At 49.5% G+C, this 24,667-nt stretch overlaps 1 protein-coding gene across 5 annotated transcripts in view; it reads left to right on the top strand.

Annotated features, from left to right (window-relative positions):
• OSMR (oncostatin M receptor) overlaps positions 1-24,667 on the top strand; it is a 48,761-nt gene that overhangs the window by 2,676 nt on the left and 21,418 nt on the right. For 3 of the 5 annotated variants that reach the window (XM_059694906.1, XM_059694904.1, XM_059694907.1), the window contains 8 exons: positions 9,827-9,912; positions 13,790-13,944; positions 17,965-18,136; positions 20,370-20,654; positions 21,820-21,949; positions 22,502-22,650; positions 23,307-23,449; positions 23,728-23,878. In XM_059694906.1, coding sequence (XP_059550889.1) covers positions 9,840-9,912; positions 13,790-13,944; positions 17,965-18,136; positions 20,370-20,654; positions 21,820-21,949; positions 22,502-22,650; positions 23,307-23,449; positions 23,728-23,878 — 1,258 coding nt within the window. In that variant the 5' untranslated portion in view covers positions 9,827-9,839. Of the gene's footprint in view, positions 1-9,826; positions 9,913-13,789; positions 13,945-17,964; positions 18,137-20,369; positions 20,655-21,819; positions 21,950-22,501; positions 22,651-23,306; positions 23,450-23,727; positions 23,879-24,667 lie in introns of those variants that run through there. The other 2 variants (XM_059694905.1, XM_059694903.1) reach the window with 1 other exon arrangement.

The following is a 24,667-nucleotide window of genomic DNA, read 5'->3' as shown; positions in this document are numbered from 1 at the left end:
GCATCTCTTTTGGTAATGGCTACATGGCACTCCAAAGTAGAAGTACACTTTCTACTTACTAATGGTCCTTTAAAGTCCTTCCGCATTAGCAACAGTGCTTCAGGGGACACTGCATTCGTCTTGGGGCTCAGCCTGAGTATTTCTGTAACTAGAATCCTCAGGGAGCTATTCTTGCATCCAAGGGTTTGTTCCCTTCTTCATTTGATAGCTACAATCCTTCAAATTGCACCGCTGCCCCCCGCGCGGGTACTAATTCAAACTCAGTGCATGATAATTTGCTTTCCTCATCCTTCCTAATATCAGCTGTTATTGTTTTCAATTTAAATTTTCAAATCTGGTGAATGAGTGAAACGGAATAAGGCATCCATCTTGTCGTGCAGCCATCTCCCACCATCCTTTTCCAGAATTCTCTTCATCTTGCAAAACTGAAATCTCTGTACCCATTAAACAGTAACTCCCCAATCCACCCCCACCTCCTCACCCACTAGCAACCACCATTCTAGATTCTGTCTCCATGAATTTGACTACTTCTAGGTACCTCCTCTAAGTGGAGTCATACAGTGGTTGTCTTTTTGTGCCTTGTTTGTTTCGCTTAGCAAAATGTCAACAAGGGTCATCCAAGTATCAGCACGTTCTTCCTTTTAAGACTGATTAATATTCCATTGTGTATCTCTGCCACATTTTGCTTATCTATTCAGAATACTTTTATTTTAACTATTAGAGGCCCAGCGCATGAAATTGTGCGTGGGTAGGGTCCCTAGGCCTAGCCTGTGATCAGGGCCATCTTCCGCCCGCTCGCCAGCCCCCAGTCCCACCCTATCGCTGACACCCACCCCGGTGCCCCATAGTTCCCTCTTGGCCATCCAGTGATTGGAGCCTGCGGGGCAGAGGCAGGAGGGGGAGGAGAGGAGCGGGGAGGGACTGAGAGGTAGTCAATGCACCTCATAGTGACTGGTTGATCGGCCGTTCTGGTCATTATGCTGTTATGTTCACTGGCCTTTTATTATGTAGGATGTTTTGCTGCACAGAAGTTTTAAATGTCTGTGTAATCAACTCTACAATCTCATGATTTCTGTGCTTTGTCCAGCTTAGGAAGGTCTTCACCTAAAAATTATTTTTAAAATTATTTTGTCTTCTAATACAGTATTTTGGGTTTTTACATTTAGCTCTTTAAAATATTATGTTTTTGTAGAAGGTGAAAAATAAGGATTAATAATTTTTTCTAGAGTTCTAGGCAGTTAACCTAATAACATTTATTAATTCATCCATCTTTTCCCCACTCGCTTGAAATTCTGTTTTTATAGTGAAATAAATTCCTATTTATACAAGGGTCTGTTTCATAACTTTATTCTATTTCACTGATCTTTTTTGCCTCTTTCTATGCCAGTATTTCCCTCTGTTAAATGCTAAGGCTTTTACAGGGTGTCCCCCCCAAAATGTATATACACTTTAACAGCTGACAACTCAATTTTGAAAATGAAATGCATTTTTAGTAAACACTACCTTTATAGTTATTCAAGGTGTGTATACATTTTTTGGGGGGACACCTTATATTTGTACCTATTTTTAGAAAATTAGAAATGATTCTTGTACATTTTCTCTTTTTATTAAACTTTATAGATAGCTTGTCAAGTTTAATAAAATCCTGCTGGAATTTTTCTTAGTATTTTCTTGGGTTTATAATTGTTGGTAATTTTGATATGCCTTCATGTACATTCTGGAATGAGCTCTAAGCCTGCAGGAAGCAGTGCGATGTGGGGGGTTCCCCTTTGGGGAGTGACTCACCTGGTTTCAAGTTTGTGTTAGTATGCCAACCTATGTCAGAGTTACTTTAACCTTCCTTAGCCTCGATTTCCTCATGTGTGTGTGGAGATAATGATGGAATCCCTTTCATAGGGCTGTTGTGAGAACAAATGCATGTAACTCACTCAGCAAAGTGCCTGGCAGAAACTTAGCTTCCCAGGTGCTAGCTGGGATTGTTACCATAGCAGGAAACAGTAAACATTTTTCACTATAGATCGACAGTCTCCCAGGAGACAGAAGTATGCCATAAATATTGAATCTATCATGTTTCTCAAACTTCAGCAAATCGCTTGTTGAAGTACAGATTTTTGTTCAATAGGCCTAAGATCTGACCTAATATTTGCATTTTTAACAGGCTCATGGGTGATGTCAGTGCTCCTGTTCTTTTGTCCACCCTTAGAGTATATAGTCTTTCCCTGATAGTTAAGATTATTCTGGTGGCAATAGTATTTCCTATGAGGATAAGTGTGATGTACAGGAATTGCAAATTGCTTTCTTTTAACGTTATATGCTACAGAACTACATTATGGTTGTTGCCTTTCTTCCTCTCTTCCTTCCTTTCTCCTCCTCCTCTCCATCCTCCAAGGAAAGAGGGTTAGTGAGAGCACTAAATATAACATCAAGTTTTACTCTTAGATCTGAAATTCTTGATTGAATGTTGCAGTTGGAGGAGCCCTTATGTTGGGCCGAAAAGGCTTGTCTTGAGTGGAAGCAGTTGGGGGAAGAGGGCTTGGTGTGAGTGTGCAGATGGTGCAGCTGTGCATCCCGGAGGCCGAGTCAGCAGGGCTCCTGCAGTGGGTTCTCCCGAAGGTGCGCCGGGCACAGCGGCGCAGTCACCACACTTCTCTTCCAGAGATGGTTTCCTGTGCACACCCTTCTGGACCTTGCTTTTCCATTCGGTATGCTTGGGACATTCTTCCATGTCCGTTCATGTATGAGTTCATTCTTTGTAACAGTTTCAAAGTATTCCTTTGTAAAAATGAATAATTATACATTCTATTATACTAGAGGCCCGGTGCACGAAATTTGTGCACAGGAGGGGGGGGTGTCCCTCAGCCCAGCCTGCACCCTCTCTAATCCAGGACCCCTCGGGGGACATCCCTCTCGCAATCCGGGACAGCTGGCTCCTAACCGCTCGCCTGCCTGCTGGCCTGATCCCCTTAACTGCTCTCCCCTGCTGACCTGATCCCCCTACCTGCCCTTTCCTGCCAGCCTGATTCCCCTAACTTCCCTCCCCTGCCAGCCTGATCCCCCTTAATGTTCTCCCCCACCGGCCTGATAGCCCCTAATTGCTTTCCCCTGCTGGCCTGATCACCCCAAACTGCCTCTGCCTTGGCCCCGCCACCATGGTTTTGTCTGGAAGGATGTCTGGTCTAATTAGCATATTACACTTTTATTAGTATAGAGGCCTGCACAGGTGGGGCCGGCTGGTCTGCCCTGAAGGGAATCCCGGATCAGGGTGGAGGTCCCCTCAGGGGGCAGGACCGGCCAGGGCAAGAGGCCTGGGGTTTCAGGCCGGCCACACCCCGATCGGAGTCGGGGGTCCCTGCTGGGGGATGGGGCCGGCCTGGGGTGAGGGGCCACTGGGGCTTTGCAGGCTGGCCACGCCCCCATTGGGGTGAGGGTCCCCACTTGGGACGGTGCTGGCCAGGGTGAGGGGCTGAGGGCCATTTGGGGGTGGTTTGCAGGCTGGCCAAGCCCCCGGCTTTATCCAGAAGGATGTCCAGAAGATCTCCAGAAGGTCTCCCGGTCTAATTAGCATATTACTCTTTTATTAGTATAGACTAGAGTCCCAGTGCATGAAATTCATGCACAGAGGGATGTCCCTCAACCCAGCCTGCATCCTCTCCAATCTGGGACCCCTCAGGGGATGTCTGACTGCCGGTTAAGGCCTGACCCGGCAGTCAGACATCCCTCTCACAATCTGGGGCTGCTGGCTCCTAACCACTTGCCTGCCTGCCTGCCTGATTGCCCCCTAACCGCTTATGCCTGGCAGCCTGATTGCCCCCTAACTGCTCCCCTGCCAGCCTTATTGATGCCTAACTGCTCCCCTGCTGGCCTGATTGCCCCCAACAGCCCTCCCCTGCCGGCCTGATCACCCACAACTGCCCTCTCCTGCTGCAACCCACTTCCTCTGCCGGGACCAGTCTCCTCTGCGCTGCGCAGAGCTGTGGGATCCCCAGGCCTCACTGTGCAGAGTGGCCGCTGGGCCCTGCCTCCACTGTGTGTGTGGCCATCTTGTGATGACATCACATGAGGGCGTTGCGCAAGGGCATGATGCCACCTAGGCTTTTATTATATAGGATTATATTATACGATATTTCCTCATTGCTTTTGATAGATATTTAGATGTTGTTTGTTTTTTCTCAACATAAATGCTACAATGAACATTATTTAAAAAATATATTTTTGTATAGATACATGAACACCACACACATACACAAACACACACACACATTATAGGACACAATTTCAGAAATAATATTTCTGAATCAAAGGTAATACATACTGAAATTTTATTAGATAGTGCCAAATTGACAGTGATAAAATTGTACTTTTTGATCATTAGTAACAATGCCTACTTCTTCAAACGCTAACCAACGCTAGATTTCAAGAACTTTTTTGAACCTCCCAATAGGACACTACACAGAGACATACACAATTGCTGTTTCAATTTTAATTTATTTAATTATTAGTGATAGTGTCCAGTTTTTCTTTCTTCTCCTTTGGTTCTTAATATTTCCTTCTGTTTTATAAATTACTCACGCATGCTCTTTGCCAGGTTTTCTACAGGGTTGCTTGTTTTTTTTTCTTTTGATTTCTAATGACTCCTTACGTAGTAGGGATGGGGACCCTTCACCCTAAATATTGGAACTCCTGTTCTGCTGGGTGTCGGTCCAGTTGGAGCACTAGCATTTTTAAAGTACGTAATCAGCGTGGCCATCTTTATTTGTGTCGCTCCTGGGTTCATACTGTGGTCGGATAGACATTCCGTGGTTCTTTTACCAGGTGCACATCGCGCCTGCACTGGGTGAACAGCGTAGCTCTTTCTTTCACACAGTCTTGGCACATGACATCATCGGGCGCCCGGCCAGCGTGGAGTTTAGCAACACACCCGGGCGCTTGGGAAGCAAACGACCGGTCATGCTTCTCACGGGCATTTTCTGCACTGGGGATGCTTCCCAGGAATAACTGTTTCTGTAAGGACAGCGCGAGAAGTGCTGGTGCAGAAGAGCAGGCCATGCCCTCTCCAAAGCCGGGCTGTATCACGCAGGTCGTGTTTACACTGACGGACAGTCCACGGCATCGTCACGGCGCAGAGAGACAAGGTTTGGATGAGAAGCTCTACAAAACGAGTGGGCAGCTTTTCTTCTCTGTCCTCTCTGTTTCCCCACGGAGAAGGAATGTCAGCGAGAGACTATAAAGCAGACAGTAGTTGCCACAGAAAACGTAGAAGGGCCTGAAAAATCATCTGTTTTAATTAAAATGGGAAGTAAGGAGAGAATGTGAGACAATTGTACATTTTTTTATTCTTTTATCGACTATTTCTGGGCAGGAATGTGTTGTGGGACTGTGACGGACAGCGGGAAATAAACTCCAGCTGCTCATAGTCTAGCTGGGAACGACAATCTGAAAAATAGAGAGAAACAAAGAATGGGTTTGGGGAAGGACCAGGAGTGTGGGTGAGGCGGGAAAGCGTTTTTCCTTTCTGAATTCTGCTACTTCATGCTTCCCCGACTTCTTCTTATTGGAAATCGGAAGTGGACACTCCTCACTGAGCGCTGTGTGTGGGGAGAGAAAGCCTGGGTGGCCTTTTCCATGTCAAAGGCAGAGTTTCCGTGGGAAAACCAGCCCCCACTGGGTGTACCTGACGCAGGAGGGTGTACCTGACCCAGGAGGCTGCACCTGACCCAGGAGAGTGTACCTGTCCCAGGAGGGTGTACCTGACGCAGGAGGGTGTACCTGACCCAGGAGGCTGCACCTGACCCAGGAGGGTGTACCTGACCCAGGAGGGTGTACCTGACGCAGGAGGGTGTACCTGACCCAGGAGGGTGCACCTGACCCAGGAGGCTGCACCTGACCCAGGAGGGTGTACCTGACGCAGGAGGCTGTACCTGACACAGGAGGGTGTACCTGATGCAGGAGGGTGTACCTGACCCAGGAGGCTGCACCTGACCCAGGAGGGTGTACCTGACGCAGGAGGCTGTACCTGACACAGGAGGGTGTACCTGACGCAGGAGGGTGTACCTGTCCCAGGAGGCTGTACCTGACCCAGGAGGCTGTACCTGACCCAGGAGGCTGTACCTGGCAGGAGGCTGTACCTGACACAGGAGGCTGTACCTGACACAGGAGGCTGTACCTGACCCAGGAGGCTGTACCTGGCAGGAGGCTGTACCTGACACAGGAGGCTGTACCTGACGCAGGAGGCTGTACCTGACCCAGGAGGCTGTACCTGACACAGGAGGGTGCACCTGACGCAGAAGGGGCACCTGCTGCTGAAGGAGCTGGCCTGGTTATCCCAACACACAGCCCGTACCCTTGAGGTGATGCAGGAAAGCCAGGCCTAATTCTGGATTTGGTTTTGATCTGTATGAGGGGGTGTAGAATAGGGTGTGGGATGTCCCAGGGCTCCGTGCTGGGTCCTCTCTTTTCTGTCTGCACTCCCTCTCTTGGCTCTATGTATGCCCTGAGGGCACCTGCATTTATACCCAGGCCAGGACCCCTCCCAGGAACTCCTAGCGTGTATCAGCTCACTCCTTGATGTCTATCTCCATCTCCATGTCGCAGTGGAGCCCCTGACACAGCCCACTGAGTCTCTTCTTCTGCTTCTCCATTCCTGTCATTCCATTGTCCCAGGGGCTCAGCGAATGCTGGCTCACGTTGTCACCGCCACGCCCTGCCAGCTCTGTCTTGCCATCCCTTTGGGGTTCCTACCACTGCCATCACCCTGGTCTCTGCCAGCGTGTTTTCCCGGACTGCTGCTGCGCCCCTCCCAGCCTCCCTGCCCCTGTGAGGTGGAGCATGAGGTGCCGCGTGGTGCCCTCTTTCCCAGAGTAGAAGCCTCAGTGTCAGAAATGTCTCTCTGGTTTCTCTCCTCTCTGCGGGCCCCAGCTTCCCCCCCTGCCCCTCCCCTCCTTGCTCACTCCCAGGCCTGGCTCCTCTGCCCTCCACACTGCCAAGCCCTCGCCTGCCCCAGGATCTTTGCACAGGTCGCTCCCTCACTTCTAGGCTTTTCCCTGTTGGTCAGGGGCCCATCAGCAAACAGCTGGGCCCTCTGAACTGAGAACTCGGGAGGATTTATGCACGAGGCGTGGAGGGGGCCGCGTGGGTTGTGCAGTCAGTCACCTGGGACTTGTAAGCAGCCCGCTCTGAGCCGGGGAGGGCTGTTTGTCCCACTGTGTGAGCCCCTGTGCTGCTGGGAAAACCATTCACAGGGCATTTCCCAAAGGGGGTTCCACGAGCATCGCTGGAGTGTTCCAGCTGCTGAGGCTCATTCTGCACATTTCGGTGAACTTTGTCGGTTTTACCAGGAGGTTTTCTGACAAAAGCTGGAGTGTGTGGTCCTTCTGTGAGAGATGCGGAGGCGGTGGCCATGCGGTGACACCAGGGAAGGAACAGCCACGTGGCTGGTGTGCGGGCAGTGGCTGCAGGTCACGGTTGCCACCTGCCCAGCATGCGTAAAACTGTGCATGTCACACGGATAGAAATAAAAACAGCAAAGCTGAGCGGTGCTGAGCTGCCCCCAGGCCCAACCTGCTGCTTGTGAGCCAGCGGGAGAGGCAGGCCTTCAGGCAACACAGTCCCGGTGGTTCCCGGGTTTTGCCGCCACACCCAGACCACGGAAATGCACCCTTCCTCAGTACTTACATGCTTCACTTGTGCTTTATGACAGCTTTTATTCTTTAATTTCTGCTTACCCTTAATGGGGAGGCGGCTTCTAACTTTGGGTTTTCCATTTCTCTACCCCTGTGACTTAATTTTGCAACATGTAAAATATCGGCTCTGCTAGACGCCGCCTTTTTGTAAACACGTTAAACAGGCCTTTCACGCGGAGGACATGGGGCTGTGTGCCTGTCACCTCCTGAATCCTCCGCCTGGAAATTCACGGATGAGACTTCCTTGCAGGGGTGGTGGGGGCGCCCGAGCCCTGGGTGATGCCACACACTTCTCCTTGGCATTTTCCTGGGCTTCCCTTTGGTTCTCAGCAGAAACTGCTTCTCCGACATGAGTCCTCGCCTCCCTGACCTTATATCCAGTTGCAATAGGAACCTATCTGAAGTTGTAAGTGCAGACTTTAGAGAGGTGTGGATGACCTGTTGGCCAAGTGCAAGTAGCAGAGAGCCATGCTTCAAAGAATGTGAGCAAAGGTTGTCGTCCGCAGACTTCCGTTTCCGTTGCAATTGGGCTCAGCTCACCTGTAGGCAGGTTTGGCTGCAGTAGAGTCATTTAATGTTGGGTTTACCCTCTTCCTGTCTCCACTGTCAATCCCATTTACCTGTAAATACTATTAAAAAATAACTTGAGCCCGGCCGGTGCCGCTCAGTGGTTGAGCGTTGTCGACCTATGAACCTGGGGGTCATGGTTCGATTCCTGGTCAGGGCACATGTCTGAGTTGTGGGCTCCGTCCCCAGTAGGGGGCGTGCAGGAGGCAGCTGATCAGTGATTCTCTCTCATCATGGATGTTTCTATCCCTCCCTCTCCCTTCCTCTCTGAAATCAATAAAATATATTTTAAAAAATAACTAGAGTGTGGGTAGTGAGAATTGATGGTCTGGTTCATTGACTCTCCAGGGTTGGCCGAAAGCCAGGTGGCCAGACAGAGGCAAATTTTGACCTTGCACTGTCCCAGTGCTTCTCTCTGCGATGAGTCAGATTTGAAGTAGAAAAGGGACAGCCGGTGCTTCCCCTAACACACTGCTGATTGAATTAAGAGCGCATTGGCCCCTCGGGGTCATCCAGGCCCGTTCTCGTGCCCCCGACTGTCCCGTGGTCAGGGGCCCTGGTGAATCAGGACACTGTGGCCAGTGGTTGAAACCCTCTCCGAAGGCAAGGAGAACGGGAACTTGTTTTGAACAGTGAAGCGCAGTCTCCGTTGGTGGAATGTGTTCACTCTTCCCAGGTGTGACTTTACTGAGGGAGACGGGGAAGAGGGACGATGAGTTCCTGAAAAGTAATTCACATTCAGCCCTGTTGAGACTGGACTTTGTTCTCTTTCTAATCAGTCGGTCTTTTATATTTAACTTCTGTTTCCTTGCTTTGCCCTTCTTTTTGTAAAAAAAATAGATTTTTATTGATTTCAGAGAGGAAGGGAGAGGGAGAGAGAGTTAGAAACATCAGTGATGAGAGAGAATCATTGATCGGCTGCCTCCTGCACGCCCCCTACTAGGGATAGAGCCCACAACCCGGGCATGCGCCCTTGACTGGAATCAAACCCGGGACCCTGCAGTCCGCAGGCCGACGCTCTACCCACTGAGCCAAACTGGCTAGGGCTTCTTTGCCCTTCTTTACCAACCCTTGGCTTGCTTTGAAGAAGTTGGTGGATAAGTTAGCGCCTGTCACGGAGCCTGAGTGACAGACGGCGTTGCTCTCGGTCTGGGCTCAGCTGGTGGTGGCTGGGTGTGGCGGGCCTCTGGCTGAGCTGGGCTGGACTGGCCCAGCTGGGGTGACTCAGCTCTGCTTCCTGGTTGCTCATTCTCCTCGTGGCTCCAGTGGGGTAGCCCCAAAATGTTCTTTTCGTGCCAAAGGTGGAAATGGAAAAGAGCAAGCAGAAATACATAGGTCTCTTTAGGCCTAGGCTCCAAAAGCACACCATCACTCGGCCTCATTCTGGCCAAAGCAAGTCACTGAGTGGGGACATGTGCCCTTCTTATTGAGTGGGAATCCAGAGTCACGTGACAATGGGCGTGGATAGAGGGAGGGAAGAAGAATGGCAACTTTAATGCCATCCTCTACCACAGTTGGCTCACAGAAACTCGCCCGAGCCAAAATTACATAAACTTTCCTTTCCTTGTGGTTTTTTTCAGGAAACCAGAACCTATGGCGCCCATGGCAGTCTTTCAGGCAACATTCCTTTTGGCATTGCTGCCTTTGAGTGCTTACCAGAGCGAAGGTAAGTGGAAAACACAGTCGAGAGAACAATCACATAGAGAAAAAAGGAGGTAATTGGCTGCCTTGGAGAAAAGTTGCACAATTCTTTTTTCTTTGGAAATTACATGGAATTGGTGAGTAACAACAGGTACCTTAGTCACAAGCCTCCTGATCTTGATGACTTAATCTTAGTAAGTCACCTTCAACCCTGACCTCCTGGCCATGGGGGCGTTTGCGAGTAGACCTAACCCTGCAGAACTTCATGGCTGATGCGTTGAAAATGGCCATCACCAGGGAGATCTTTCTGCACCTTGCTGCGGAGAGGCGGGGGAACTGCCCAGGGCTGGCCACTAAGTCAGAACACGCTGTGTGTCCCTCAGCCGCGTTCACTGAGAAGCTGTGAGCTGCAAGACAGCCCTGCTCGTGCTGAAATGCTCTGTGTGGATTTAAGAAAAGCATTTATTGCTTAGCTGCTTCCCCAGGGAGGGTATTTTGAAATACATTAACTTTATAAACCAAGTCAGTAAGAATTCAATTCTTCTAAAATGTTTATGGGTACTTCAGTTTGAAGGTGGATTCTTAGAGCTGAGAGCGTTTCCGTTGGTTTATAAAGTGTATGTTGCTTTCTCCTGTGTTTTACAAAGCTCTAACTGTTCTGTTCGTGTGTTTACTTTTCTCTGCACTCCCTCCTAAGACAGAGGAAGGCACATGCTCTCTGTAACTACCCAGACAGCTCCTGTCCGTGGATTCATGAAGAAGACATTTGCGAGAAACATCCATAGAACTTTGCAATTTTCCCTTAAAACTCCATGAAAAGATATTTGGAAATTTTTAGAAAAGGAGATTTTGTTCTGATAAGAGTTCAGTTTTCTGTCTGAAATTCTTTAGGTCTGGCTTGACTTCTTTCAGCTTCAGGGCACATGGGAAAATGCCACTTTCATGGCTTGTTAAAAATCATCGTTTGACTGTTGGTGCCTTCCCTAATCTGGAGCTGAACGGTAGGAAATAGGATTTTTTATCTGTAGTATGTCTACCCCTCCCCCACCTCAGGAATATCTCAGGGTGACCCAGCTGGCCACAGGGTCCCACCTCAGAGAACCCCAGGCGCCTAGCCAAGCCTTCAGCACCACACTTCCCCGGGGAATTCTCATTATCTGCCCCGAGGGCTATTTGCTGTGTGCCTTCTCCTCACAAAACCTCTGCTCTCTGTCCCCCTCAGCTCCTGTTGTTTAGACCAGACATGCGCCTGCCTGTTTCTCTCCCACCAGCCTTGTTTCTGCCTCCAGCTTTCTCAGCCGGGCATGCCTGCATTGCTAAGTAATCCTGTGTTCGTCCCCGCCTACACTACTTGGATTCCTTCCTCCATTTCTGCTGCATCCGACCAAGTACCTGCTAAGGCTCCCCACTCACGCTAGTGTCCTCCCACGGGACCACCCACCAGCCCAGGTGTGAGCCTCCGTTTCAGATGAAGAAGCTTCCCCTGGCCAGGGAGCAGGGCCAGGCCTCCCTGCGTTAGCCCCGGGCTCACGTCTCATCACCAGAGACCAGGATGGTAGCCTCTGCCTGGCTTTTCTCCCAGTCTCTTGTGTGTGTGTACGCACAGACAGAGATAAAGATGAAAATGTGCAGACTTCTTTACAGAAGTGAAATGATGCTGTCTATACTGGGGATATTTATACTTAAGTGTGTGTGTGTGTGTAGGTATGTATGCATATACATATATATGTATGTATTTAAGTGTGTGTATACATGCATATACATATATATGTATGTATTTAAGTGTGTGTATATATGCATATACATATATATGTATTTGAGTGTGTGTATATATGTATATATTGGAGTACATATACTTATGTTAAATATATACTTATTAAAGTACATAGAGTATAGAGTATATATTGTATATAGCATAAGTATGTATACTGGGGAAATATACTCTATACAGCAGTGGGCAAAAGTAGGCTTACAGTTCTTTGTATGGAAAAGTATATAATACAAGAATAAATAATAGAAAAATAAACTCTGTTTTATGTACTCATAGATGTAGGCTACTTTTGCCCACCCCTGTATACTTACGAGTATATGTACTTTAATATAGCATATCCTTATTAAGATGATTAATACAACACACAATGAGAGTTGTTACCTTTGAGGTTAAATGTTCTTCTAGAAATAACATTATGTTAAATGGCTGCATCGAGTCCCATCTTGTGAATGGACCATGGTTTATTTCCTTAAGTGGCGTCGGGGCCAGACAGAGAAACTGGATGGGAAGGTGGGAGGAGGGGCCGTGGCTGAACCAAGTCAGTCTGATTCCCAAGCCTGCCTCTCTGGCAATGTTCCAGGGCAGCGCTGGGGAAAGAGCGCTGGGCAGAGGGCCAAGGGCCTTGGGTTCTGGTCAGGTTGTGCGGTTTTGGGAAAGTCACTTCCTTTTTTGCTTTAACCTCAATTTCCTCATCTGAGAAACAATGGGATTGGACTTCATCTCTAAATCCCTTTAGCTCTCCGACTTGACCTTGGCCTTCCCCACTATTTCCCAAGGAAGTCCTAGATGGCCTTTGACCAAATTATTCTGACTGACGGATGTCTCTCCAGTATTTGAGTCACTCAACACTTGCTGATGCCTATGCCAGCCTAGGACTTCCCCTTCCGTCTTACACAGCATCCAGTAGTTTGCTAGAGTTTCCAGAAATAAAGCTGATACCAGTAGTTAGCTGGCTCATTCAGCAGGCAGTCACTGATGCCTGTGCTGGGACAGGGGTGGTATTGGTCTTGGTTTCACTGAGCTGAGTAAGCCTGGGTCTCACCCCTGTTTAGCTCGCAGTCTATGGGGAGACAAACACACAACAGACTTGTACAGCGCTCTGCGATCAGTGCTCAAACAAGGGCCTCGGGAAGCAGCCACGGGGAGCAGAGAAGGCCAGGCAGGACACATGGAGGTGTTAGTGAGGAATGCTTGTCAGGCACTTGAGACCTCGCGGAGATCCTGGATCTCTGTCATTTGAGATCAGCGTGCGTTATGGGCAAGACACTGTGCCAAGTGCTGGGGACAAGAGTCCATCCAAAGACGCATAAGCATCAACCTCTGTCCTTCAGGGAATTTGAATCTAGAGTGAGACCAACAACAACAAACAGGCAAAATGAAATAAGAGCTTGGAAAGATGGGGGATTTTGCATGCACCCCGCTTTCTCTGGTGCCATTGGCTCCACAAGGATTAAAAACATCCTAAAGTCAGACACCTTGAAAATCTCTCATTTCAAGAGTCAGTTGTGTCTCTCCAATAGGTTCGTTCCTCGAGCAAGGAACCTTGTCACGATTATTTTATGTCACACCAAATGCCTCATATGTTGCGGGTGCTGCTCTCATCCAGAAAGTTCAGTGAATTCTTGCCAGAGGTGTTTTAAGTTCTGTGCATTGAGATGGGCTGTTTCCCACTTTGTAGCTATATAATGAACAACAAAATACTGACTTTCAAAACGAGCTTTCATTTTTGACTTCCAGAAATATGAAATTGATAGCAACAAGTCCTGTTGTTCAGCCTTGCTGTGAATTTCCAAGCCAGTTATAGTGTCCAAAGAAGTGCCCTTTATTGTTCCATTGTTAGGTAAATCTGTGCAATTTGTTTAATTATTTATTGTTTGTATTATTTGTTTCACTGTTTATCAATAGATTAACTTGCTGTGTATCGCTGAGCAAATGGTTTCATTCATCTAAGTCTTCATTTCTTCATCTCCCGGTGATTTCTAAACTCCCAGCTTTTCAAGGTGTCTGACTTTAGGATGCTCACGTGAGCTGTGCCTTTCAAAGCGAAACACTGAGGATATTGAACAATACTGACCTGTGGCTATCCAGTCCTACTCCCATTGTCATTTCGTGTCTCGCTTTGGTCTTTCAGTCTCGTCCGAACCTTTATCGCTGAATGTGTCCATCAGTTCCGCACAGCAGCGTTTGCATCTAAAATGGAGTGTCCACAACCTGACTCATCCGGAATTGAAAATGGCTTTTCAGATCGAGATCAGTAGAATTAAAAAATCCAATGTCATCTGGGTGGTAAGTTTTGGTTTTTTTTGACTCTATATTTTAAAAATCCTTTCCTGGTGCCACCAATTTTCTTTTATAACATACAGAAGATCCCAGTATGGAAACACGTTAGCAATGCAAAACAGTGTTCCTAAACAGTCGCATTTCTGTGTTTTTAGTGAAGAGGATCGGGGACAAAGTAATGTGATAGTTTGGTTGGGCAGGTTGGATGGGACGCATGAACAGCTCATTTCTCTGGTCCCGCGGGGCCCCTCAGAAGGCTGTTGGGTCGGTCCCAGTGAGTACCGACTCCCCGTCTATGACCATCAACCAGCTTAGTCCTCTTCCTTCTTTCTTCCCGTTCCACCAGAGACTTTGTCAACAAGATGTAATTCTGGCAACATTTTCTTGCCAGCGTGGCTTCCAGTCAGTCTTTGCTTGCACTGTGCTGACATGACAGCAAGGAAGAAAGAGTCTGGCACCTTCGTGTTTTGGCCGGAAAGCACTTCTTCATGGTGGCCTTGGTCCATCACCGGTGGCTTTTCCTGTAACAAATTAAGTGAGGAAAACCCTGATGCCACACTTTCGCTTTTGAATTACTTGCTTGGATTTTTGCTCGTCTTGATTCCTATCATGGCCGTGTCCGTTTTGCCTGATGCTTCCTCGTCTCATGCAGCGGGCACCTGGCTGGTTCCTTTCAATGGTCATGGATGGTCTGGGGCACCTTAATACTCTGCCGGCGCATCCATTCACGCACTCTCCTGGGATGGAGGAGGGCGGCGCATGTTTTCTCGTTGGAGGGGTGTGGAGGAGCTGCCTGCAAAGAAGGCAGACACGGGTCGTGTTGTTACTGGGACCTCCCTTTACTCAGTGCAGGGCCACTCCTCTCGGGCCGTGGAGGCCGGAGTCCAGGAGTCCCGATGGCTAGCTCCTTCAGGAAAGCAGGAAGGCCACTCATTTTAAAGCCTCCAGTGACTTTCCTCATTCATTGTTGCATCTGAGGTCTGAGTGAAATATAGTTCTGACTCTGTCGACGTAGACTGGACAGCAGGTATATAACTCTACCCCCAGTGAGAGCTGTTTAGTGTTCTGATTATAACACTAGCCATGTCTACGGAGAGCTATTCACCTCCCAACATCAGCACATCTTCCCACCCTCCCACCTCATACTAACCAGTTCATGAAAACAGCCCAAACACAATTCATCACATTAAAAAAAAAAAAAATCACAGGATTGATGCATTCAAGGAAAGTTTTCTCTCCTCTTTCCAAGGCTGTAAACACCACCAAGCATGGTGTGGTAAGACGGAGCCCACGCGTGGTGTTGGGGAGAAGCCAAGCCACTGCCTGCTGATGAGGTACTCAGCACGTGGCCTTAAACCAGCGGTTCTCAACCTGTGAGTCGTGACCCCTTTGGCGGTCGAACGACCCTTTCACAGGGGTCGCCTAAGACCATCCTGCATATCAGATATTTACATGACGATTCATAACAGTAGCAACATGACAGTTATGAAGTAGCAACGAAAATAATGTTATGGTTGGGTCACAACATGTGAAACTGTATTAAAGGGCCAGAAGGTTGAGAACCACTGCCTTAGACCATGAGCCCAGGTCCGGGCGCTGTTCAAGGCGAGGGTCTGACAAGCTCACGACAAGGGTGTCCTGCCCGAGGGAGGGTCGCTGACCAGTGCTGTGAGGCTGGGGTGCGGCCTGACTTCCAGCAACGGGGAAGAAGGGCTGTTTGAGCCAAAAAATGTCTTCATCCCGAGGTCAGTGAAAAGATGGAGTGGCAGGATCTGACTGGAAGTGTTTAAAAAGCCTCCTCTGCGTGTGCTGTGGAGAGCAGGGTGGGGAACAGGAGGAGCCACGTGTGACCAGCAGCAGGCTGTGGGGTCGGTCCAGAGGAGAGGCGCCTGGGGGTGGGGGCAGTGGAGGTAGAGGGTCCAAATATGAGAGAGATGCAGGAGGGGAGACCCAGTTTGTGGCTTGTTGATATTATAGAAAGGTCACCATGATGGGTACAGTTCCTTTTCTTTGTACATTGAACAATATTGAAGCAAAATGTACTTGAACTTAAATAGTGATTAATGGTCAGGTCCACTAAACTGGTACTTAACAACATTGTTTTATAATCTAGAAATGAAGGGATGCCACACACTGAATAAAATACAAACGACGTACACGTCGGAGTTTTGCATCGATCAGGGGCGCGGTGAGGTGCGCCCAGGTGACTGAGGTGTGGAGGGCGGGGCTCCGGGGGAGGGAAGGCTTTGACATTTGCCAACTCCAGGCTGTGCGACGTGCGTGCGCATCGCCCACCCCCTCACTGCGGGGGTTGCCATTGGCCCTTAGCGCCCTGGATGCTGACTCAGTTTCCCCAGCGAGCGCCAGTGGTTTGTTGCCTCCGTCTCCCAGCTGTGCGGCCAGAATGCAGGTGTCTGGAGGGCCCACTGCATGGGTGCCTGGAGCTGTGGGGTGTGAAGATTGCCCCACGGTCCCTCTCTCTTGGGGCCATGAGTCAGGAGCACAGCCACAGGTGGAATGCCAGCAGCTGCACACGGTGCGCTGGGCGGCTTCAGGAGAGCAGGCGGGGAGGGAGTCAGAGGAAAGAGCATGGAAGGCTTCCTGAAGGAGAGGGGGGCTGCTTCCAGGGCAGAGGGAGCATGGGGGTGCTGAGCCCACACGGAGGTGGGAAAACAGTGAGTTATTGCAGAATGGGGGTGGGCCGCGGTGTCCCGAGAAGATTCCTGCAGGGAGAGGGGGGTCAGAGTAGATTGTAGGCAGCCTGGAATGACGGGTGAGATGTAGAGGAGCTATGGAAGCCTAGAGAATCCTATCTAATAAAGAGGGAATATGCTAATTGAGCCTCACATGATCACAAAGATGGCAGCGCCCACAGTCAATAAGGAGGGAATATGCTAATTGACGGCCCTGCCCTCAAAGATGGCGGAGTCCACAGCCAATAAGGAGGGAATATGCTAATTGACTGTCACGCCCTCAAAGATGGAAGGTGCTGCTCTGTGTGCCTGCCTTCAGAGACCCCCAGCACCCTCAGCCCCGCAGCCGCCCAGGACCGCCCGAGGTTCAGGTAACCAGGGCCAGCCCGAGGTGCAGGCAAGCCTCAGATTGTGGCTGCCCAGCTGCCCAGGGCCACCCGAGGCTTAGGTAACCAGGGCCGGCTGAGGCTTGCGCTGCCGGCAGTGGCAGCAACCGAAGTGTGATGGGGCGTTGCCTTCCCCTGATCGCCAGGTCGCCTCCTGCCCCTGAGGGTTCCTGGACTGTGAGAGAGGGCAGGCCAGGCTGAGGGACCCCCTCCAGTGCATGAATTTTCATGCACCGGGCCTCTAGTTAGAGAATAAAGTCCCAGTGTCTTAGGAAGCTGAAGACTAAAGTTGTATAGGATGACCAAACTGCAGTTCTGCGTGGACGAGCTTCCCAGGGAACAGTATGAGCCGGTCCTGGGTGGTTGACATCTCTGGGAACTAAGATTCTGACAGATGGAGCTTGAGGGAAGGGATATGGTCCCTGTGGCCACCATCTCTGAGAAGAGAAGAGACAAAAAAACTAAGGGAGACATGGGGAGCCATCTGTTGACCTCTGGGAGACCTTTGAACTCCCGGCACCATGAGAATTGCTTTCTCTACCAAGACTTGTCTGACCTGATCAGGCCCTGGCTAAAAATGAACATAACACCATACCCATCGATCTTGCTTACTTTTGAAAGCAGGACTCAAGTAATTCTCTACCAGCTGGCAAGACTTTTCTTAGCAGGTCCTGTGTGACCAGCACTGTGAGCACCTTCATCTCTGGTCTCTTCCCCTAAGAATGAGTTGCTTCCATTTCCTTTCACTTGCTCCACTCGGACCCCCTGGAATTGGAGGCCCAGAGTGGTGGGAGCCGAGTCTTTGAGAAGCAAGAGGCTCTGGCCGGTTCCTCGCTGAGTCGTCGGAGCACGGGGAGCTGGCTGGGAAGGATGGCTCGTCCTGGCCCATGCTATGGAGTTGCAGGGACAGCATGGCTGTGTTCCCAACGGTTTCTCTTGACTTCCAGGAGAACTATAGCACCACTGTGCAGCAGAACCAGACCCTGCACTGGACATGGGAATCCGAGCTGCCTCTGGAATGTGCGATGCACTTTGTAAGGATACGGGGGAAGGAGGATGACGCCTGGGCCCCCCAGCAGAGGGTCTGGAGCAGCTGGAGCTCATGGGTGAAAGTGGATGGTAAGAAGCAAGGGGATGCCCTAGCTGGTTTGGCTCAGTGGATAGAGCATCGGCCTGCAGACTGAAAAGTCCCAGGTTCGATTCCGGCCAAGGGCACATGCCTGGGTTGTGGGCTTGATCTCCAATAGGGGGCGTGCAGGAGGCAGCCGATCAATGATTCTCTCTCATCATTGATGTTTCTATCTCTCTCTCCTTTCCTCTCTGAAATAAATAAAAATAAATGTTTAAGAAAAAAGAAAGAAGCAAGGTGATGAAAGAGTGAAAGGGTTTAATATAATATTTGGGGATCAATAGTCCTCTTTGTGGTACTCGCAGGACACCAGTCATTTCCTTTGGCTCTCATTGGAACTAACAAGCTTATTTCCCATTGGAATGAACAAGCGTGGGTGGGAAACTAGGCCCCAGGAGAGAGATGTCTGAGATTTGGCCTCTGAATCTATTCATTGAAATAATTATGCAAATCCAGACCATTTTTATTTCATTTCCAAATGTGTAGGGAAGACTAAGGAAGCCAAGCAGGACACGAGCTGTACATGTTTGTATTAGAATGACACACACAGTGTGTGTGCAGCTCTGCCACTGTGTCCTTAGAGCAGTCACAGGCAACATGGAAATGAATGACAGTGATTGTTTTCCAATAAAACTTTATTTAAAAAACAGATGGGGGACTGGCGTTGACCCCTCAGTTAGTTTGCCAGTATCCCTAATGTGGAGAGAAGGGAGGGACATATGGAAAAATGAAAGCAATTCTTTGAGTAATGAGACTATAGATAAATACACTTTAAGTATCACTTAATTTTGATAATTTAATTTTGTTATAATTAAAATTTACAGTGGGTATGCCACCATTTCTTATGGTTCAGCTATGCAATATCATTTGGTTCTCTCAACTATATATCTTGCTAAGTTATCTGGAATTCCAACCAACGGAACCATTTCTTCATTAAGTGCTGATTCCAGTTTATGATCTCAAATGGATAACACATTAACCCATGAGTTGCCTAGGGATTAGTTTAATACTAAATAATAGAATTAAATCTACATTCTTGTCACTGTTTTAAGCACTATACATACTGAGTCCTCACATCTGCACATCTGCCTGCTTCACAGATGAGGAGACTGAGTCACAAATAGGTTATAAAAACCCCAGGCAAGGTCATCAATCCATAAAGGGGTGTGGCCATAATTCCAACCCAGACCACCAAGGTCCAGAAACCATTGCATCCTACTGCTGGAGGGATACGCTCATAGACGAAAACAACGGTTAACAACACAGTAATGAGAATGAACTTCATAAACAACATATCTATTTTGATAAAAAATACACTATACTTCTCCAAACTATCATCTCCAAACTAACTCAAGAATAAAGGGGAAACCTGATTATTCCTAACCCTCCATGCACTGGTTCCCAACCATGGTCACATGTTAGAATCACCTGAGGACCTTAAAGAACACCCCACGCCAGGCACTCTGCATGGGTGGCATGAACGATGGCAACTGGGGTGCCTCGCAGGCCAGCAGCGGGACTGTGGTGGGCTTGGGAGTGGGGACTGAAGGAATGTGAGCAGTGGTAAGCGCAGGCGGCTCTCCAGGGAGGCCAGCTGTGAGGGGCAGGTGGAGATGGGGCCGAGGCCTGCCTGGGAGCACGATGCTGCTGCTTAAAATGGGAGAGACGGCGATCTTACATGCAGGTGGGCCCTACAGGGAGAGGCTGATGCACAAGGAGATGGCTGAGTGGCTGGCATTTGTGAGGAGGCAGGAGGGACAGTACAGGTTAGAGATTGTGCAGGATGCGGCTGTGGAGCTGGCCAGACCTCGCGTGTGTGACTGTGGCTTTGCCACTCAGTGAACTTGGGCTCAGTCCTGCCTGACCTATGGTTGTGGAGGGGGAAGATGACCTGAGATAATGGACATATCACTCAAGACAGGGCCTCCCATGTGGCTGGGGTCCACGGAGCAGGCCATGGTCACCCCCCCACTAGCAATGACTCAGCCGTCCTCAGAGGCCACATGAAGGGGTCTGGACAACAGCCGTGTGTTGGCGTGACACTGGGAGCTGGCACACAGGACTGTGTTTTGTGCACCCATGTTCATGGGTTTGCTGCGGAGAGCGAGGCCCCTATTTTCTCCAGAAGAGAAGCAGCTAAAGTTGCGTGTAGAGAGTGAGATGGGAGGGGCTGTTTGGATTCTGAGTCTCTTTCTCACCGAGATGTCTTCTCCTCTCTTGCAGCTCAGAGTTTGCTTGGACAAGGCCCGCCGCATATTTTCCCTATAGATAAGCTGGTGGAGGAGGGATCCAATGTCACCATCTGTTACATTTCTAGGCACAATGAGAGTAAGGTATCCTGTCTCTTGAATGGCCAACGGATCCCCAAAGAGCAGCTGGACACACACGTGTCTGTGTTCACCTTGACGAACGTTTCCTTCATTAGTACCTGGGGGTCGAACCTCTACTGTGAGAATGACCCAGACATCAAAACCGGCGCCGAGCCGGGCACGGTTCTCTTTGTCTCCAGTAAGCATGCGCCTCCTCCCTGCCCTCTTCCCGCTTCCTAAGGAACTGAGGGGCCCCTTCTCCAGAACACAGTTCACATTTCCACTCATGGTCGTTTCCTCTGACCTCCCAAGTCTTCCAGGAGGGACTCGGGGAAGGAAACCCTGGAGCAATCCCAGCAGGATTTCCTGTCGATGCCTGGTCCCTGCTGGCAATTTGATGCCTAGAAACCACGAGTATTAAGGGGAGAAAGCTCAGGGCATGACCTGGAAATGTCCCGCGTTGCCTTCACCCAGAGGGGCAGCTGGGGTTGGGGTCCAGGCACCTGGGCTGACTCTCTCCCAGGCTGGGCCTGCCAGGTAGACACATTTCTTAGCCTCTCTGAGCTGGTGTCTGCCCCTGGGGAAGGGGGACGATGACCGCTGTTGTGAGGATTAGTGAAGGTGGACGGGGCTCACCCTGCGCTACTAGCTGCACACAGTAGGGACTCAGCACACGAGGCCATCACTTCCATCACCCCCGTGGGTGGCCGCGGTGGGGAGGGAGCACTGGGGTTTTCTGTAGCTCTGTGTGCACCCGTCCTGTCCCGGGGCTCCTCTGTTCTGTCTTGAGACGGCCCTTCCCTGCACATCAGGGCAAGATCTGCGACTGTGCCCTCGCTGCTTCCCTGACGAAGGGCCTCCCCGGGCTCCTGGGCACTTGGTTTGTGCTCCTTGGCCTGGCCTCTTCGGTCGGCACCATTCTGGTGCTCCCAGCTCCGCGCTGCTGAGGGTAGCAGGTTCCCCAAATCTGACCAACTTCCTGGCAGCCCATGCGTAACCCCCAGGCTCTCTGTCGGCCACAGCTTCAGAAATGCAGCCCCAGGCAACTCTGACTTGGTTCTTTCATTCTTTCACTCGCTCTGTTGCCGAGCAACACTCAGAGCGCCTACCAGCAGGCACTGGGCATACAAGGTCCAGCAAACACACCCGGGGCTGAGCAAGCAGCACGCCGGCCACCATGATGCGCAAAAAAGCACTGGGCAGGGGGGTGGGGTGGGGGCGGGGGGGAGACGGGCCAACATGCGTGCATATGGGACACATCCATGCAAGGGACCCTTTCGCTGTCAGACCCCAAGCAGAGATGTGCACTGTGTTGGCCTTTGATTTCACGAGGCCTTTCGTCTGTCTTTCCTTCCGGTGGACAGAAGTACTTGAGGAGCCCAAGGGCTTTTCTTGTGAGACTCGGGACTTTGGGACTTTGAACTGCACTTGGGATCCTGGGAGCGACACTGACGTGTGGATATACCACTCCCAACGCTACGCTTTATTTGAATCGTAAGTGAACGCGTTACATTCTTGACAGGCTCGTCCTCGTTTGAGTCCTGGTGACAACACAACAAAGGCCACGTTTAGATGTTGTGAAAATTTGAACAGATATTTTAAAACCTCCCTGACAGTCCTAGGAGCTCTTAGCTGGACGCAGTACACAGCGCATCCAACCCGAGTTTCATCAAAGGAAAGTGTAGCATCAAAACGACAAGACAGACCATGAATGGTTGGTTCATCTTGACGTGAAGATACTTCCATCTTTTTAAATTAGAGTTCCAGCTGCGCCTACCTCATTTCCAACTTACTAAGAATATCCAAAGGAAATGAAGGAGAGGTCTTCCCCAACTGCGAGGGGGAGTCGGTGACTCACCGTCCCACATTTCACCACAGAAATCAAACTTGCTGAAACAGTATTTTCGTCATCAGCGTTGGTTGATGATGGATGGATGAGCTCATGTGGAACATGGTTTAAAGCCACTGAGCACCCCCGAGGGAGACCGGGATGCACTTCCTCATTGACCAGAGCGTAACCCCTGAAATTGTGTTTTTGTTTTTAAGATTTTCCGGGAAAAAGAAATCCTGTCAACAAAAAAACTGGTGTACTTGGCAAGTAGCTCAAGACTCACAAATGTATAACTTCACACTCATAGCTGAAAACTACTTCAGGAAGAGGAGTGTCAATCTTCTCTTCAACCTGGCGCACCGAGGTGAGGCTAGAGCTGCCGTGGCCGTGTCTTTGTTTGGTACACGAGAGGGGGGTGGGGGAGGTGCGGGGCGGTGAATGCGCTGCCGGTCTTTGCCCAATTCACATCCTAAGCCAAAGTTACCATTTATAGCTCTCTTCGTGGATGCATGTGTGGCCCACGGTCCCGTTACTGGTCGGTTCTGATAATGTAATAAGCACCCACGAGCTTACCGCTCAACCTCACAACGAGGGCGGTGACAATGCCTGACTTCATGTCAGTTCCGTAATTCTCATTCCGGTTTCCTATTTTGGTTAGACTCTGGGTTCTGTGACGTCCTCCCCATGGGCTGCTGCTTCAAGTTCAGGCGCCCCTCCTCCACCTGCCCGATTTATTTAACTTTAGGGGTCCTCGGGTAGTTTCTTTTTGTATTTCGTTCAGAATTTCTAATGTAATCAGTGAGAGAGAAGGGTGGCAGTTGGCTTACTCCATCCTGGCTGGAAGTCTGGTTTTGTTTGCCATTTTCTCAAAAATAAACAAAACTACTTACTGAATAAATAAAGGAGGAAACGAACCACTTATTTACCAAAGTCTTTTGGATCTGTGCTTGAACTCTTTTTACTTTGTGTCCTTATTCTCCCCCCACCCTTTTTTTTTTTTTTTTTTTTTTTTTTTGGCAGTTCACCCAATGACTCCCTTTAATGTGTTATTTGAAAGTGTAAGCACCACCAATGCCACCATGACCTGGAAGGTCCATTCCCTGGGGAATTTTTCCACGTTTTTGTGCCAGGTTGAACTCCATGGTGAAGGAAGAGCGATACAAGTAAGGACACTGCTTACTACTCTATTTTCAGAAGCTCCTTGATGCCCAGATCAGAGGGCCAGAGGAGCAAAATCTCTCTGCACTCTCATTTCTCTGTGGGTTCCAATGGTGTGGGTTTTCAGGGTTGAAAAAGGTCCATGAAATTCACTGTAGACTTTCAGACGGGGTCCGTAGAGATTTTTCTTCCCGAAGAACTAGTCTTACCCCAGCTCAGGCTGTGCCGTGCTGGGATTGGGCTTTGTAGTGGGGAGCGCTCACCGATCTTCTTTTTCATCAAGCAGCACAATGCTTCCAGCCAGGTGGACGGTCAGTACTTCTTCAGCGGCCTGGCCCCCGCCACAGAGTATGCGGCCCGAGTGCGCTGTGCTGCCAAGCACTTCTGGAAATGGAGTGAATGGGCTGGCCAGAACTTCAGCACACTCCAAGCTGGTATGCTCCAATCCCTGGCATTTCACGCAGGGATCTAGACTGACTGATGGGAGGTGGTTGTCTTCTCTGGGAGCTCTTGTTTGTACCAAAAACTAAGGGGGAAATACTACAAAAGAGGCTGGGTGCTATCTTTAAAAAGAAAAAGAAGCCGGCCCTCGCTGGTTTGGTTCAGTGGGTAGAGTGTCGGCCTGTAGACTGGAGGGTCCCAGGTTCGATTCTGGTCAAGGGCACATGCCCGGGTTGCGGGCTTAATCCCCAGTGGGGCCCATGTAGGAGGCAGCCGATCAATGATTCTCTCTCATCATTGATGTTTCTATCTCTCTTTCCCTCTCCCATCCTCTCTGAAGTCAATAAAAATATATTTTTTTAAAAAGAAAAAAGATAAAGAAGCTGAATTAAATGGCTAATGAGATATGAGTGGGAAGACATCCACTTGGAACATTTGCCACTGGTGTTATTTCTATTCTCTATTTTCTCTCTGATCTTTGTTTTCGCCAAAGTGGTTTCTAAGCTCCTGGCATTGCCGGATTCCCACTGGACTTGGGGCTGTGTTAATTAGTAAGGACTTTTAACTCCGGACCAGCAAACATAGCGTCCATGCCAAGGAAAGCATTGGTCTCATGCCAAATAACTCTAGGCCAACTTTGGAAATATAATGATATTTGGAAACTTGATTGTGATTGATAAGTCATTGGTTCAGCAACAGCAAACTGTGAGCCCCCTCTGTCATGCCCTCAGGGGCTGTTTCCTCAATATTCCAGATCAGAGAGTTTTTCTCCAAACGACTAT

This window comes from Myotis daubentonii, chromosome 4 (genome assembly GCF_963259705.1).
Source record: "Myotis daubentonii chromosome 4, mMyoDau2.1, whole genome shotgun sequence".
Lineage (NCBI taxonomy): Eukaryota > Metazoa > Chordata > Mammalia > Chiroptera > Vespertilionidae > Myotis > Myotis daubentonii.
The sequence above is the reverse complement of the archived record's forward strand: the minus strand, read 5'-3'. Positions and strand labels throughout refer to the sequence as shown.